We start from the raw sequence: 17,403 nt of genomic DNA on the forward strand, positions 1-17,403 counted from the left end.
AAGGCATATGCAATGTTTGCATTAATTTTGAGAGGACTAGGCTATAAAAGCAAGGATATAATGCTGAGGCTTTATAAGCATTGGTCAGTCCACATTTGGAGTATTGTGAGCAGTTTTTGACCTTGTACCTGCCATTGGAGAGGATTCAGAGGAGGTTCACAAGATTGAAAGGTTTAATGTATGAGGAGCATTTGATGGCTTTTGGGCCTTTACTGACTGCAGTTTAAAAGAATGAAGGGGCAACTACCAAATATTGCAAGGCCTAGATAGCATGGCCACGGAGAGGACATTTCCTATAGTAGGAGGAATCTAGGACCAGAGGACACAGCCTCAGAATAAAGGGACATCCATTTAGAACACTGATGAGGAGGAATTTCTTTAGCCAGAGGGTGGTGGACCTGTGGAATTCATTGCAAACAGATGGCTGTTGAGTCAAAGTCATTGGGGTTTATTTAAAGCAGAGTATGATAGTTTCTTGACAAAGGTTATGTCAAAGGTTATGGGGAGAATGGAGTTGACAGGGATAATAAATTAGCCAGGATGGAATGGTGGAGCAGGTTCGATGGGCTGAATGGCCTAATTCCTCTCCTATTCCTTATGGTGTAAAGCTGGAGGAAATGAGTAAGTCAGACAGTATCAATGGAGGGAATAAAGGGCCGAGACTCTTTGTTGGCATGCCAGCCTAACCAGATTGCATCCATAAACAAACGTTTAGGGGGATTCAGAACATTTCCTGGCATGAACTAAGGTAGATCACGAGCATTTATTTGACAATTTCATTTAGTTAGTGGCAGCTGGATGAAACATGTGGCTGTATTTTATCAATGCGCCACAGGAAGAATCCTATCACGGCTTGGTACAGCAAAAGCTCTGCCTGAGACTGGACACAGCTCAGTACATCACAGGGATCCAGCCTCCTCCTCCATGGACTCTGTCTATACTTCTCGCTGCCTCAGTAATGCAGCCAGCATAATCAAAGACCCCCCACCCAACCCGGACATTCTGTCTTCTGCCCTGCCCTTTCCCCAAGTCCTAATGAAGGGTCTTGGCCCAAAATGACAACTATTTATTCCCCTCCGTAGCCGCTGCCCGACCTGCTGAGCTCCACCAGTATCTTGGGTGTGCGGATCCTTAAATCCCAGTATCATATCTGCTACAGTAATGTCGTGGTAGCACAACGCTTTGCAGTACCAGCGACTTGCTTTTTTTTTGCCGGTGGGGGTAGGGGGGATTGTTGCTCACCGCTACTTACGTGTGGGAGGGGGGAGTTGGGGGGTGCTTTGGGGTTTAACTGTCATTCGTTCTTTGGGGCACTACTCGGTTTTCGGGGATGTTTGCAAAGAAAAAGTATTTCAGGGTGTATATTGTATACATTTCTCTGATATTAAATTGGACTTTTGAACCTTTAAACCCCAAACATTCTCTCTTCTGCCCTGCCCGTCCCATGTCAGTCCCAATGAAGGGTCGGCCTGAAACTCTGGCTACTTTTTCCCTCCATATATGCTGCCTGGCCTGCTGAATTCCCCGAGTATTTTGTGTGTGTGTGTGTGTGTGTGTGTGTGTGTGTGTGTGTGTGTGTATATCAAACTCCAGGCAGTGGAAAATGCAATCGATACATAGAAACATAGAAAATAAGTGCAGGAGTAGGCCATTCAGCCCTTCGAGCCTGCACCACCATTCAGTACGATCATGGCTGATCATCCAACTCAGAACCCTGTACCAGCCTTCCCTCCATACCCCCTGATCCCTTTAGCCACTTTAGCCACAAGGGCCATATCTAACTCCCTCTTAAATATAGCCAATGAACTGGCCTCAACTGTTTCCTGTGGCAGAGAATTCCACAGATTCACCACTCTCTGTGTGAAGAAGTTTTTCCTAATCTTGGTCCTAAAAGGCTTCCCCTTTATCCTCAAACCGTAACCCCTCGTTCTGGACTTCCCCAACATCAGGAACAATCTTCCTGCATCTAGCCTGTCCAATCCCTTTAGGATTTTGTACGTTTCAATCAGATCCCCCCTCAATCTTCTAAATTCCAATGAGTATAAGCCTAGTTCATCCAGTCTTTCATCATATGAAAGTCCTGCCATCCCAGGAATCAATCTGGTGAACCTTCTTTGTACTCCCTCTATGGCAAGGATGTCTTTCCTCAGATTAGGAGACCAAATCTGCACACAATACTCCAGGTGTGGTCTCACCAAGGCTTTGTACAACTGCAGTAGTACCTCCCTGCTCCTGTACTCGAATCCTCTTGCTATAAATGCCAGCATACCATTCGCCTTTTTCACCGCCTGCTATACCTGCATGCCCACTTTCCATGACTGGTGTATAATGACACCCAGGTCTCGTTGCACCTCCCCTTTTCCTAATCGGCCACCATTCAGATAATAATCTGTTTTCCTGTTTTTGCCACCAAAGTGGATAATTTCACATTTATCCACATTAAATTGCATCTGCCATGAATTTGCCCACTCACCTAACCTATCCAAGTCACCCTGCATCCTCTTAGCATCCTCCTCACAGCTAACACTGCCGCCCAGCTTCGTGTCATCTGCAAATTTGGAGATGCTGCATTTAATTCCCTCATCCAAGTCATTAATATATATTGTAAACAACTGGGGTCCCAGCACTGAGCCTTGCAGTACCCCACTAGTCACTGCCTACCATTCTGAAAAGGTCCCGTTTATTCCCACTCTTTGCTTCCTGTCTGCCAACCAATTCTCTATCCACATCAATACCTTACCCCCAATGCCGTGTGCTTTAAGTTTGCACACTAATCTCCTGTGTGGGACCTTGTCAAAAGCCTTTTGAAAATCCAAATATACCACATCCACTGGTTCTCCCCTATCCACTCTACTAGTTACATCCTCAAAAAATTCTATGAGATCCGTCAGACATGATTTTCCTTTCAGAAATCCATGCTGACTTTGTCCGATGATTTCACCGCTTTCCAAACGTGCTGTTATCACATCTTTGATAACTGACTCTAGCAGTTTCCCCACCACCAATGTTAGGCTAACCAGTCTATAATTCCCCGGTTTCTCTCTCCCTCCTTTTTTAAAAAGTGGGGTTACATTAGCCACCCTCCAATCCTCAGGAACTAGTCCAGAATCTAAAGAGTTTTGAAAAATTATCACTAATGCATCCACTATTTCTTGGGCTACTTCCTTAAGCACTCTGGGATGCAGACCATCTGGCCCTGGGGATTTATCTGCCTTTAATCCCTTCAACACCACTTCCCTACTAACATGTATTTCGCTCAGTTCCTCCATCTCACTGGACCCTCTGTCCCCTACTATTTCCGGAAGATTATTTATGTCCCCCTTAGTGAAGACAGAACCAAAGTAATTATTCAATTGGTCTGCCATGTCCTTGCTCCCCATAATCAATTCACCGGAATTGATTACAAAAGAAATTCTGCGGATGCTGGAAATCACACACGCAGGCACACTCACACACATAATACTCAGCAGGTCAGGTAGCATCTATGGAGGGAAATGAGCCCTCTATGTTTTGAGTTGCGACAATTCATTGGGACTGGAAATAAGGATAAAGAAGCCAGAATAAGAAGATGAGGATGATGGGGGGAGGATGAAGGCTTGTCTTCATTAGCCATGACATTCAACAGAGAATTGTATGGCATGGGTGCAGACCCTTCGGCCCATGATGTTGGGTCAAAATCCTTCAAACGTGCATCAATATGACTAGCTGTGACCCTCTTGAGCCGGCCGGTGGTGTAGCGGCATCAGCGCCGGACTTCGGAATGAAGGCTCCCGAGTTCGAATCCAGCCATCTCCCCTGCACGCTTTCCATCCATGCTGGATTGAGCGTCGAGCTAGCAACTCGGCCTCGTAAAAATAAGAAAGCCCGCTAAAAAAATGCTGTCATGACGATGTCCCGCTGACTCCACTCGGAGTTAAGGGCTTTCTTCTTCTTTCTTCTATGACCCTCTTGAATCCGTGTATCATATTTGTCTCCACCGCCATGTGTGGCAATGCATCCTAGGCACCCACCGCCCTGGCTGGTGAGAGGCAGCCTGTCTGAGACACCACAGTGCTGGGCTACGGACTGTAGTTTTTGGTGAACTTTAGATCGAGGTCTCTTTGGAGGGCGGCTGGGTGCTTTTGCTATTGCTTTCATAGTGGGAGGGGGTGGTCAGCACTTCTGCTGGCGCGAGTGGGAATAGGGGGAGGAGGCAGGTCGATGCCACTTGTGCGTGGAAGGAGGGGTTTTGGGGTTCTGATGTTTCTATCAATCATTCTTAGGGGTTTCTTGTTTCATGGATGTCTGTGAAGAGTAAGAATTTCAGGTTGTATACGGTATACATTCTCTAATATTAAATTGAACCATTTGTACCATTTGAAAAACTTGCCCTGCACATCTCCTTTAGAACTTCACCCCTCAACTTAAGTGCCCTCTAGTGTTATACATTTCAACCTTGGGAAAAATATCACTGCTATATCACTCTCTGTGTAGGAAAAGAATTGCCCCGCACATCTTCTTTGAAGTTACCCCTCTCACCTTAGACGCTCGGATCCCGGGGCAAAAATGCTCTTGACCATCTACCCTATCGATGCCTCTCCCCTCAGCCAACCTTGAAACCCAAACACCAAGTCAAGCTATTAAGAACATAGAAGAGCACAGCACAGTCCCTTCAGCCTACAATGTTGTGCCAACTTTTAACCTACTCTAAGATCAATCTGACCCTCCCTCCTACATAGCCCTCCATTTTTCTTTCATCCATGTGCCCATCTAAGAGTCCCTTCTATGCCCCTAATGTATCTGCCTCAAAGACCACACATGGCATTCCCCACACCCAGTGCTCTTGGTGAAAAAAACTCAACTCTTAAATCCCTTCCCTATAGTTTCCTTAAAATTATGCCCCCTCATTTCCACTCTGTCTCTGGCTGCCCACTTGGTCTATGCCTCTTATCATCTTGGACATCTCTGTCATGCAGCCTCTCATACTGTTTCACTCCAAAGGGAAAAGCCCCAGCTCTCTCAACTTATTCTTATAAGACATGCTCTCTAATCCAGGCAGCATCCTGGCAAAATTATTCTGCACCCTTTCCAAAGCTTCCAATTCCTTCCTATAATGAGGCGACCAGAACTGAGCACAGTACTTAAAGCACAAGAAAATCTGTAGATGCTGGAAATCCAAAGCAACGCACACAAGATGCCGGAGAAACTCAGCGGGCCAGGCGGCTTCTATGGAAATGAGAAAATAGTTGATGTTTCGAACTGGGACCTTTCATCTGGACTGGAGGGAAAAAAAAGATGAAAAGACTTCTCCGGTGACACTTCAAATGTGTTGCAGCATGGAGTTCAGAAGCCTAATGGCCTGAGGGAAGACACTGCTTCCCATCTTGACCATCCTTGTCTTTATGGATTGGAGTCTTCTGCCTGATGGTAGAAAGTCATAGAGGATGCTGGATGGATGGTTGGGATCCATGATAATACTACGGGCCCTGTGCATGCAGCGCTTCTTTTAAATGTGCCCGATCGATGGTAGGGAGACCCCGATGATCTTCTACACCGTTCTCACAGTCCTTTGTAGGTACTTCCAATCTGATACTCTGCTGCTCCCATACCAGATGGAAAAGCAGCTTGTCAGAACATTCTCAATGGTGCTCCTGTAAAATTCAGTTAAGATGAGTTGGGGGCAGTGAGCCTCACTTATCTCAATCTCCTCAGGAAGTGGAGGTACTGCTGTGCCTTCTTATTCAGGGAGGTGATATTGAGGGACAAGGTGAGGTCATCCATGATGTGAACTCCCAGGAACTTGGTGCCTTTAACTCTCTCTACGGAAGAACTCAGCAGGTCAGGTAGTGTCTGTGAGGGGAATAAGCAGTCAACATTTCAAGCTGAGATCCTTCACCAGAACCCAAAACGTTGACTGCTTATACCCTCCACTGATGCCCCAAAGTTGATGACGTACATCAGTGATAATCTCAATTCTGATTCCGAAGCAGCCTCAAATCTCCGGGGATAGCCTTTGACCTCGGCTGTTTTTGATTTAAACAAAGTGAACTGGTAATCTATTAATTTTTGAGAGCTACGATCTTCCTTCAGGGTGAAGTGTGAGGTCCTGCAGTGCCCACTGGTACTGACAGATTCATCTCAGCACGTGGAGTTCAAAGTTCAAAGTAAATTTATTATCAAAGTATGTAAATGTCACCATACACAACCCTGAAATTCATTTTCTTGTGGGCATTCACCTTGGTAGGTTGATTGGTCATTGTAACTTGTCCCATCATTAGACTAGGGTTAAATCAGAGGTTGCTGGGCAATGAAGCTCCCAAGGGCCAGAAGGATCTAGTCTTCACTGTGTCTCAATAAAATAAAGATAAAGAAACATAATAGAATTATTGCAAAACTACATGGTGGGAGGGGGGAGTGGTCGGTGCTGGCACGGGTGGGGGTGGATGGGGGAGGTCAATACTTTCTGCTGCTGATCCTGCGAAGGGAGGGACTCCAGGGCTTCAATGTTCAATAGGGCTCCCTCGGTCAATGTCAATGAAGAGGAAATTTTAGGTTGTGTATTGGATACATACTCTGATACTAAGTGTACTTAAAACAAGCAGCCAATGTGCAAAAGAAAACAAACTACAAATACCAAAAGAAAATAGTAATAATTGTAATAGATAAATAAGTAATAAATAATTTTGAAACCGGGAGTTGTAGAGTCCTCGAAAGTGAGTCCATAGGTTGTGGAATTCCACTCATTGTTGAGGTGGGTGATTATCCAAGCGGTTCAGGAAAGGTAATAATTGTCCCTACCCTGGTGGTCTGGGACCTGAGGCTCTGGTACCTGCTGCCCGATGGTGGTAGCGGGGAGACAGCTTGGCCTGGATGAAGGGGGTCCTTGATGATGGATGCTGAAGGGAAGGGCTGAGTCCTTCCTGCAAAATGAGAGGGTGGAGCGCATGCGACAGGGAAATGGATTCTCTTGCCCCACCCCCCCGTCACCTCCCACCCCTTGTAATGCCCAGCTCAAAGGTGCTGCCGGGCAGTGCGCAGTAGTGCCCCCTCAGGCCAGTAAAGATATCACCGGGGCTGCGACTGTCAGAAGTCAGGCAGCTCCCATTCTCGTCCTATGGACTGGCTGAGTTTCAGCAGATCCGATCGCGCATCTGCCGCAGGAGGGGTGGTGAGGAGGGAGCACTGTGCTGTTGCTCCACAGTCTGGAAAGTGAAATCTAATTATCATTGTGAAGACTGTTCATCACATTGCCATGTGTATCCTGTGTTCTCGCCTGCTCTGAACCACCAAGTTATTTCCGTATCCAGCACACACAGTATAATGACAAAGCAGGGTAGGATTTTAACAATGAACCATCAGGATCTGGAGTGAGTTACAGAACAGAGAGACCTAGCAGTACAGGTACACGGTTCCCTGAAAGTGGCGTCACAGGTAGCCAGAGTAGTGAAGATGGAATTTGGTGTGATAATTTTCATCGATCAGGTCTCTGAGGACAGGGTTTGGGCTGTTGCTTTGCAGTTGTGCAAGGTTGTGAGGCCACAGTTGGAGTACTGTGCGCAGTTTTGGTCTCCCTGCTGTTGCAGACCTCCTCCAAGCCAGAGGAGGTTTACCAGCATGTTTCTGAGATTCAAGGCACTGAGTTATGGAGAGAATTTGAGTAGGTGGGACCTTTTCCCTTGGAGTGTAGGAGAATGAGGGGTGACCTTAGAGATACAAAGTCATAAGGGGCATAGAGAGGATGAAGGCACATAGTCTATTTCCCAGGGCTGGGAAATCTAGAATCAAAGGGCACAAGTTTAGGGTGAGAAGGTAGAGATTTTTTAATAAGACCATAAATCATAGAAGCACAATTATGCCATTCAGACAATTGAGTCTGCTCGGCCTTTTAAGGTCTGATTTATTTTCCTTCTCAGCACCACTCTCCTGTTTTTTACCCATAACCTTTGAATTCCTTACTAATCAAGAACCTATCAACTCTGCTTTAAATTTCCATGGAGAGGATGTTTCCTGTGGTGGAGTCCATGACCAGAGGGCACATCCTCAGAATAGAGGAGTGTCCCTTTAGAACAGAAATGAGGAGGAATTTCTTTAGCTAGAGGGTGGTGAATCTGTTGAATTCATTGCCATACACAGATGTGGAGGCAAGGCATTGGGTGTATTTGAAGCAGAGGTTTAAATATACCCAATGATGGGAATATTGGTTAGCACAGTCCAGTTGGTTGGATCAGACTGTGCAGCAGAAGGCTATGACTTGCAAAGAGGCACATTTCCATGTGCCGTAGAAAAGGGGCCATTGAGCCCATCATGTTTTGTGCTAGCTCACACAGGAATCCAGTTTACCCCTACTAACTTTCCCTCTTTTTCCCTCTCGAACCTCTTCTACCCTCCACCATAACTGTCTACACTGCATTGCACTTTCTCTGTAACCATAACACTTTACTCTGAAATTTCTTGCATACTTCCTCAATGCACTGATGTGGTGAATGGTTGCGTGGGTAACATACAAAGCAATGTCTCTCACTGCACCTCCCCCACTCTCTCTGTCCCCCTCTCTCTTCACTTTCTCTGCCCAACCACCACCATCTCTCTCCCTCTCCTAAAACACTTCCCTCTCTCCCCTCTTTCTTGTCTGTCTTTCCCCTGTCTTTGCATTTCTCTTTCTGACCCACCCACACTTGCATTTCTCCTTCTGACCCACCTCAGCACCATCTCTCTCCCTCTCCCAAACTCTTTCTCCCTTCCCCTTTCCAGAATGTCTTTCTTGACTGTCTTCCCCACCCTTGCAGCATCTTTTGCTCCCTCTCCCACCACTTTCTCCCCCACCACCACCTCACTCCTTATCCCAAACTCTCCTCTTTCTCTTTCCCCTCCTAGAACCTCTCTTATCTCTCTCTCCCACCCCCCCACCATCTCTCTGAGAATCTCTCTCCTCTGTCTCATTCTCTCAGCCTCATTTATTTATTTGTTTGTTTGTTTGTTTGTTTACTTAGCAATAGGCCCTTCTGGCCCTTCCAGCCATGCTGCCCAGCAACCCCTGACAACCCCCAATTTAACCCTTGCCTAATCATGGGTCAGTTTCCAATGACCAATTAACCTACTGACCAGTACAACTTTGGACTGTGAGAGGAAACCAGAGCATCAGGAGTAAAGTAAAACCTATGCATCCCACAGGGAATCTCCTTACAGAGGATACTGAGATTAAACTCTGAACTCCGACATCCCAAGATGTAATAGTGTCGCGCTAACCACTACACTATCCTGGCGCCCTCTCTCTCTCTGAGAATTCTCCTCCAGTCTGTCTCTCTGTCTTCCCCATCCCCTCCTCACTGTCCTAGAATCTCTATCTCTCTCTCTCTCTCCTGTCTGCCCCAATCTCCCCCTCTCTTGTCCTTGACAATTATAATTTACCAATTTAGTCTCATTGCTTTCTCAGTAACTCTGTCAGCCCCTCATTTACACCAATTGTAGTGCCGCAGGGTGGGGAAGCAGGCCATTTGGGTCACCGAGTCTTTGCCGACCATCGGGATCCCTTCTACACCAAACCCCACCCAACTACCCACTCCACCGCCATTTCCCAGATTCTTGTCCCTCACCCGCACACTCTTGGAGGTGACTCAATGTAGCCAATGAACCAAGCAATTGCTCTCTCTGTCTCTCTCCCTCTCTCTCGCTGGTGAGAGAGAGTCTGCTGATTCTCGAGTCGGTGGAACTCGAAATGAGCAACGCTGAAGACATTGAAACAGCGAGCTGTTGGCCTCCCCCTCTCGTTGTTGCAGGAGCGATATCTCTCTCTCTCTCTCTTCCTCGTTAGTGAGCGGGAGGGCCTGCTGAGATGTCAAAGTGTTGAGATATCAAAGTGTTGAGGTAAACAGCAGTTTTCGGTGGTCGATAGATCATGGTCTCTGTGGGCTTGCTATTTGCTTGGTGGGTGGTGGGGAGCTAATGCTTTTGCAGAAGCAAGGGGGTGGGGGAAGTGGGAGGGTTGACGCTTTGCTGCTGCCTGTGCATGGGAAGTGGGGTTTTGGGGTTTTAACATTTTTCTGTCATTTGTTCTTTGTTTCTTTTCTCTCTGTTTCGTGGACGTCTGCGATGAGTGAGGATTTCTGGTTGTATACTGTGAACATTGTCTGGCATTAAATTGAACTGGTGGAGGAGAAATTGGTATGGTCACAGGCCGCATATGCAAGCCACACACACACACACACACACACACACACACACACACACACACACACACACACACACACACACACACACACACACAGCAGCAGCAGCAGCAGCAGCGAGTCACGCACAGGCTGAAACCACAGGAAGACATGTTATACCAGGTTCTAAAAATGGGAGAGTGAGAAAGAGAGATATGGGGGAAAGAGGGAGGGGAAGATAAAGAGGAAGGGAGACAGAGAGAGAGAGGAGGGGAGTGGGGGGACACAGATGTGAGAGAGGGGAGAGAGGGAGGGTGGAAACAGAGGGAGAGATATAGAAAAGGAGAGGGAGGAGGAACTGGGGCAGACAAACGAGGGAGATTCTGGGGGGAAGGGAGAGAGAATTGGGGATGGGAGGGGGTGGGAGAGGTGATGGGAGGGGTGATGGGGAGGTGATGGCAGGGGTGATGGGAGGGGGTGTGGGAGAGTGGGGTGGGAGGGGTGATGGGAGAGGGGTGGGAGGGTGATGGGAGAGGTGATGGGAGGGGTGATGGGAGGGGTGATGAGAGGGGAGTGGGAGGGGTGAATGGAGGGGTGGTGGGAGAGGTGATGGGAGGGGTGATGGAAGGGGGGGTGGGAGAGGTGATGGGAGGGGGTGGGAGGGGTGACAGGAGAGGTGATGGGAGGGGTGATGGGAGGAGGGTGGAGAGGTGATAGAAGGGGTATTGAGAGGGGTGATGAGAGGTGTGATGGGAGGGGGGTGGGAGGGGTGATGGGAGAGGTGATGGGAGAGGTGATGGGAGGGGTGATCAGAGGGGAGTGGGAGGGGTGAATGGAGGGGTGATAGGAGAAGTGATGAGAGGGGTGATGGGAGGGGGGTGGGAGGGGTGATGGGAGTGGGGGATGGGAGGGGTATGGGAAGGTGATGGGAGGGGTGATGGGAGGGGTGGTGGGAGAGGTGATGGGAGCGGTGATGGAAGAGGGGTTGGGAGAAGGATGGGTGAGGGATAATGGAAGAGAGGGAGGTTGGGAGAGTGGAGGAGAGGGAAGGGGAGTCAGTGAGATGGAGAAGCAGGGAGGGGAGAGAAGGAGAGAGATTCTGTGAGAGGGACTGTGAGAGAGAGGATGAGGCAGGGAGAGGGACCAATGGGGTGCGTGAGGGAGAACAGGGAAGAAAGGAGGAGAGGCACGGGATGAGCAGCAGGAAGGTGCAGGGCGGGCGAAAGCAGGACAGGAGCTGGGTTTTGGCGGGCCACCACCAGTCTTATTTTCATCTCAATAATCAGTTGTCACTTCCTGGCATTATGGGCCGTTGTCAGGATGCCCCAGGGATGGAAAATGTGACAAAGGCTGAGCTCGCTCTCCCTCCCCCACAAGTTCACACCCGCCCCCCCCCCCACCTCTACTGTCCACCAATTCGGAGGGTCCGACACGGTCCCAGACAGCAGAGAACATCTCCCCACTGCACTAACACACACACATACACACAGATGTGTGTATGTGCATATATATATTTTTTAACTTATTTTATTTTACTGAGATACAACGCAGAATAGGCCCTTTGAACCGCGCAGCCCAGCAATTCCCCGATTTTATCGTAGCCTAATTATGGGACAATTTACAATGACCAATTAACCTGCCAATCAGTATGTCTTTGGACTATGGGAGGTAACTGGAGCCACACACACACACACACACACACACACACACACACACACATATACAAACACACAGTCATACACACATATATACAAATATAGACACATACTGAAACTCACACACATAAGCACATACAGTGGTATGCAAAAGTTTGGGCACCCCTGGTCAAAATTTCTGTTACTGTGAATAGTTAAGTGAGTAGAAGATGAACTGATCTCCAAAAGCCATAAAGTTAAAGATGAAGCATTCTTTTCAACTTTTTAAGCAAGATTAGTGTATTATTTTTGTATTGTACAATTTTAGAGTGGAAAAAAAGGAAAGGAGAGCCATGCAAAAGTTTGGGCACCCCAAGAAATTTGAGCTCTCAGGTAACTTTTACCAAGGTCTCGAACTTTACTTAGCTTGTTAGGGCTATGGCTTGTTCACAATCATCATTAGGAAAGGCCAAGTGATGCAAATTTCAAAGCCTTATAAATACCCTGACTCCTCAAACCTTGTCCCGACAATAAGCAGCCATAGACTCCTCTAAGCAGCTGCCTAGCACTCTGAAAATTAAAATAATTGATGCCCACAAAGCAGGAGAAGGCTATAAGAAGATAGCAAAGCGTTTTCAGGTAGCCGTTTCCTCAGTTCGTAATGTAATTAAGAAATGGCAGTTAACAGGAATGGTGGAGGTCAAGTTGAGGTCTGGAAGACCAAGAAAACTTTCAGAGAGAACTGCTCATAGGATTACTAGAAAGACAAATCAAAACGCCCGTTTGACTGCAAAAGACCTTCAGGAAGATTTAGCAGACTCTGGAGTGGTGGTGCACTGTTCTACTGTGCAGCCACACCTGGACAAGTATGACCTTCGTGGAAGAGTCATCAGAAGAAAACCTTTCCTGCATCCTCACCACAAAATTCAGCGTCAGAAGTTTGCAAAGGAACATCTAAACAAGCCTGATGCATTTTGGAAACAAGTCCTGTGGACTGATGAAGTTAAAATAGAACTTTTTGGCCACAATGAGCAAAGGTATGTTTGGAGAAAAAAGGGTGCAGAATTTCATGAAAAGAACACCTCACCAACTGTTAAGCATGGGGGTGGATCGATCATGCTTTGGGCTTGTGTTGCAGCCAGTGGCACGGGGAACATTTCACTGGTAGAGGGAAGAATGAATTCAATTAAATACCAGCAAATTCTGGAAGCAAACATCACACCGTCTGTAAAAAAGCCAAAGATGAAAAGAGGATGGCTTCTACCACAGGATAATGAACCTAAACACACCTCAAAATCCACAATGGACTACCTCTTCGTCGGATGATTGCATTTGTTATATTAATGGCTAGAAGATCTATTTTATTGAATTGGAAAGAGATCAATCCTCCTACTACACTTCAATGGTTTTCCCAAACTACATCTTGTTTAAATTTAGAAAAAATCAGAAGTGTCACTTTTGATCTTTCGGTTAAATTTGAAGAGACTTGGAGACCATTTATTCAACACTTTCATATGATGTAGCTTGACCTTTTCCGAATCCTTTTTATTAACCTAAAATATATGGACAGAGGAGTGGAGTTAATGACATTAATGATTGTATCCAATGTAATATAATAGCCCAGCTTTTTTTAGTTTAGTTTTTGTTTTGTTTAGTTTTTTTTCTAGTTTGTTTTTTTTATTTTTTTCATTTTTCTTTTTATCATATTTAATTATATTAAGAGTTTGGGAGGCCTAGTGTACCTGTATTATCTGTAGTTTATATTCACATATGTTAATTACCAATAATGCAATCCCAATCTCTTTGTATTAGTATTGTTGCTATGTTTATGAATTTGAAAATTAATAAAAAGATTGAAAAAGAAAGAAAGAAAATCCACAATGGACTACCTCAAGAGGTGCAAGCTGAAGGTTTTGCCATGGCCCTCACAGTCCCCTGACCTAAACATCATCAAAAATCTGTGGATAGACCTCAAAAGAGCAGTGCATGCAAGATGGCTCAAGAATCTCACAGAACTAGAAGCCTTTTGCAAGGAAGAATGGGTGAAAATCCACCAAACAAGAATTGAATGATTTAGCTGGCTACAGAAAGTGTTTACAAGCTGTGATACTTGCCAAAGGGGGTGGTACTAAGTACTGACCATGCAGAGTGCCCAAACTTTTGCTTTGGGCCCGTTTCCTTTTTTGTTATTTTGAAACTGTAAAAGATGGAAATAAAAAAAGTAATCTTGCTTAAAATATTAAAGAAATGTGTCATCTTTAACCTTATGCCTTTTGGAAATCAGGTCATCTTTTACTCGCGTAGCTATTCACAGTAACAGAAATTTTGACCGGGGTGCCCAAACTTCTGCATGCCACACTATGTATTATCACACATACTTTGCATACTTTTGTGGACTGAGGGCTCTCTGTGGGACTATTAATTGAAGTACACTCAAGCAGATGTTTTGGCTCACAAGCAAGTTTTCCACACATACATCCCTGTAAGAGGGGATTCACCCTTTCACGCTTGCACTCTCCATTCACTCCCACTTACTTTTACTGTCTCTCTCTCTCTCTCACACACACACACATGCACACACACGAAGTCTGACAGTCTGAAGCCTGTAAGAGGAGATTCATTCATATTCATTCATTCTCATTCTCTCTCTTTCTTACACAGGCAGCCTGTTCCCTGCAAGAGGGGATCAACCCCCTCACTCCCCATTCTCTCTCTCTCTCTCTCTCTCTCTCTCTCTCACACACACACACACACACACACACTTTTCTCCTTGGAGCGACAGAGGATAAGATGTATAAGATGATGAGAGGCATTGATTGTGTGAATAGCCAGAGGCTTTTTCCCCAGAGCTGAAATGGCTAACACGAGAGGGCACAGTTTTAAGGTGCTTGGAAGCAGGTACAGAGGAGATGTCAGGGGTAAGTTTTTTATGCCGAGAGTGGTGAGTGCGTGGAATGGGCTACCGGCGACGGCGGTGGAATCAGATATGATAGGGTCTTTTAAGAGACTCCTGGACAGGTACATGGAGCTTCGAAAAATAGAGGACTATGGGTAACCCGAGATAATTTGTAAAGTAAGTCCATGTTCGGCACAGCATTGTGGGCCAAAGGGCCTTTATTGTGCTGTAGGTTTTCTATGTTTCGCACCCACACACACACACACACACACACACACACACGGGGCGGGAAGCAAAACTGAACAAGCACACAGCAGGAGGGAGGGGTGTGGTGAGGGGGGGAGGGGGGGCTGGGGTGAGCTGGGGAGGGGAGAGGAAGATGGTGGAGAGAGCAATAGAGGTACAGAAATATGGAGGAAGCAAGGCAGGGAGAGGTGAGGGATGGGGAGACAGTGGGGAGGGGGTATTTGGAGATAACTGGATGGAGTGAAAGGCAGAGAGAGAGACAATGACAAAGATAGAGAAACAGACGGAGAGTCACAAAGAGAGTGACAGAGAGTGAGAATGATAAAGAGAGGCAGAAAGAAAGTGATAGAGAGAGAAAGAGACAGAGACACACACAGACTGAGAGAGAGCAAGTGACAGAGAGAGAGGGAGAGAGAGATAGAGTGAGAGCGTGAGAGTGAGTGAGAGAGAGAGAGAGAGAGATACCTTCAAGGAGCAATGCCTCATCATTATGGACCCCCATCACCCAGAGCTTGTCTTCTTCTCATTGCTACCATCAGGAAGGATGCACAGAAGCCTGAAGACACACACTCAACGATTCAGGAACAGGCTCTTCCCCTCTGCCATCATATTTCTGATTGGACATTGAACTCATGTACACTAATGCACTATTTTTGCTACCTTCTTGTACTAATTTAATTATTATCTATATTTCTTATTGTAATTTATAATATTTTATTGTTATGTATTGTAACGTATTGCTACATAAAACCACAAAAAACATATGCCGGCGATATTAAACCTGATTCTGATTTGGATAAAGTGCGGGTAATCTTAGGAACAAAAGGGTGAGGAAAGGAGAGGGGGAAGGATTAGCAATACAGGAGAGAGGGGTGCAATAGAGGGAGAGCAGGGAGGGGGTGGGGAAAGGGAAAAAAATGGCAGAAGTGGGGGAGGAGAGACGTTGAAGAGTAGCGGGAATAGTTAGGGGAGGGAAGGAGAGCTGGAGTGAGAATGGAAAAGTGGAGGGAGGGGAGGTAAAGGGAAGAACAAAGGTTTGAGGGTGGGAGAGAGCTGTGAGGGGTGGTCAGAGTAGGTGTTGTGGCTAGGAGAAGGGGTGGAGAAAGGGAGGGGAGGGGTTGAAGGGCTGATGGGAGAGAAGTAAAGACTGGTGGGTTGGAGAGAGAGTGGAGGGGTGGACAGAGGAGGGGGTGAGGGAGGTTGTGAAGGGCATAAGGTAGAGTGAGCAGGGAGGAGATTTGGAACAGGGAGGAGTGCAAGGGTGGAGGGAATAGGATAGAGGGAGAGGGAGGAGAGTCATAGACTGGAGGGGTGGTGGGAGGAACGGGACGGAACTGAGAGAGGAGGGCTTGAGAAAGAGTGGAGGATGGACAGTGGACAGGTTGAGGGTGGGAGGAGAGATGGGGGGAATGGGGAGGGACAGAAGGACAAGGGCTGGTGGGAGTGAAGAGACTGGAAACAGGAGGGGTGAATGGAGGAGGAGGCTGCAGGTGAGAAGAGGAGAGAGGAGGTGAATGTGAAGGGAGAGAGTGGAACAGCAAATGTGGGGGGTAGGGGGTGGAGAGAGATCAGAGGAGGAGGAGAAGTCCAGAGAAATGAGGAAGAAAGAGTTCAGTGAGGTGGAGGGAGGTATTGGGGGGATATAGTGAAAGTTTGGAGTGACAGTGGAGGAGGGAGGAAGGGGTGGATGGAGCGAATTAGAAGGTGCGGTGGGAGGAGGGTTGGATTTTGGAGCAATGAGGGTGTGAGTGATGGGGTACAGGAGCAGGAGGAGGGAGAGAAGGACGGGGAGAGGGTGGAGGCACGGGATCAGGGAGGAGTGAAGAGACAGGAGGGGTGGGGGAGACAGAATGGCAGTGGGGAAACAGTGGAGGGGTGGGGAGAGGGAGGAGGTGGAGATGGAAGATAGTGGAGGAGGGAGATAGGGAGGAGCGAGCTACAGGGGAGGGGAAGGAGGGAGATCAAGGGGGAGATGGGAGGAGCAGTAGGGGAGTACTGGAGCAGGGAGGAAAGAGTAGGGATATGGTGGGGAGAGGGGAGGAGGGAGATGGCAGGGAGAGGGAGGAGGGAGAGGGGAGGAAGATGGAAAGGGAGTGGAGAGGAGGAGGAGGAGGGGGACGAGAGGAAGATGAAGGGGAGGGGAGGAGGGAGATGGAGGGGAAGGGGAGGAGGGAGATGGAGGGGAAGGGGAGGAGGGAGAGGGAAGGTAAAGGGGAGGAAGATGGAAGGGAGGAAGGGAGGGGAGGAAGATAAAGGGAAGGAGCAGAGGGAGATGACAGGGAGAGGAGAGGAGGGAGAGGGGAGGTGGAGGGGAGAAGGATGGAAGGGGAGAGGGGAGGAAGGAGATGGCAGGGAGAGGAGAGGAGTGAGGGGGAGGAGGAAGAGGGGAGGGGGAGAGAGGAGGGGAGGAGAGGAAGATGAAGGGCAGGGGAGGAGAGAAATGGAGGGGAAGGGGAGGAAGGAGATGGTGGGGAGAGGGGAGGAAGATGAAGGGTGAGAGGGG

At 47.5% G+C, this 17,403-nt stretch overlaps 1 protein-coding gene across 4 annotated transcripts in view; it reads right to left on the reverse strand.

The window, feature by feature from the left end:
* The window catches only part of LOC140190270 (uncharacterized), a 103,526-nt gene that overhangs the window by 30,117 nt on the left and 56,006 nt on the right, over positions 1-17,403 (reverse strand). For 2 of the 4 annotated variants that reach the window (XM_072246854.1, XM_072246850.1), the window contains exon 2: positions 9,573-9,806. The exons of the other annotated variants lie outside the window; for them this stretch is intronic. In XM_072246854.1, coding sequence (XP_072102955.1) covers positions 9,573-9,714 — 142 coding nt within the window. In that variant the 5' untranslated portion in view covers positions 9,715-9,806. The remainder of the gene's footprint in view (positions 1-9,572; positions 9,807-17,403) is intronic. 4 annotated transcript variants of the gene reach the window in all.

Source organism: Mobula birostris, chromosome 29, assembly GCF_030028105.1.
Source record: "Mobula birostris isolate sMobBir1 chromosome 29, sMobBir1.hap1, whole genome shotgun sequence".
Classification (NCBI taxonomy): domain Eukaryota; kingdom Metazoa; phylum Chordata; class Chondrichthyes; order Myliobatiformes; family Myliobatidae; genus Mobula; species Mobula birostris.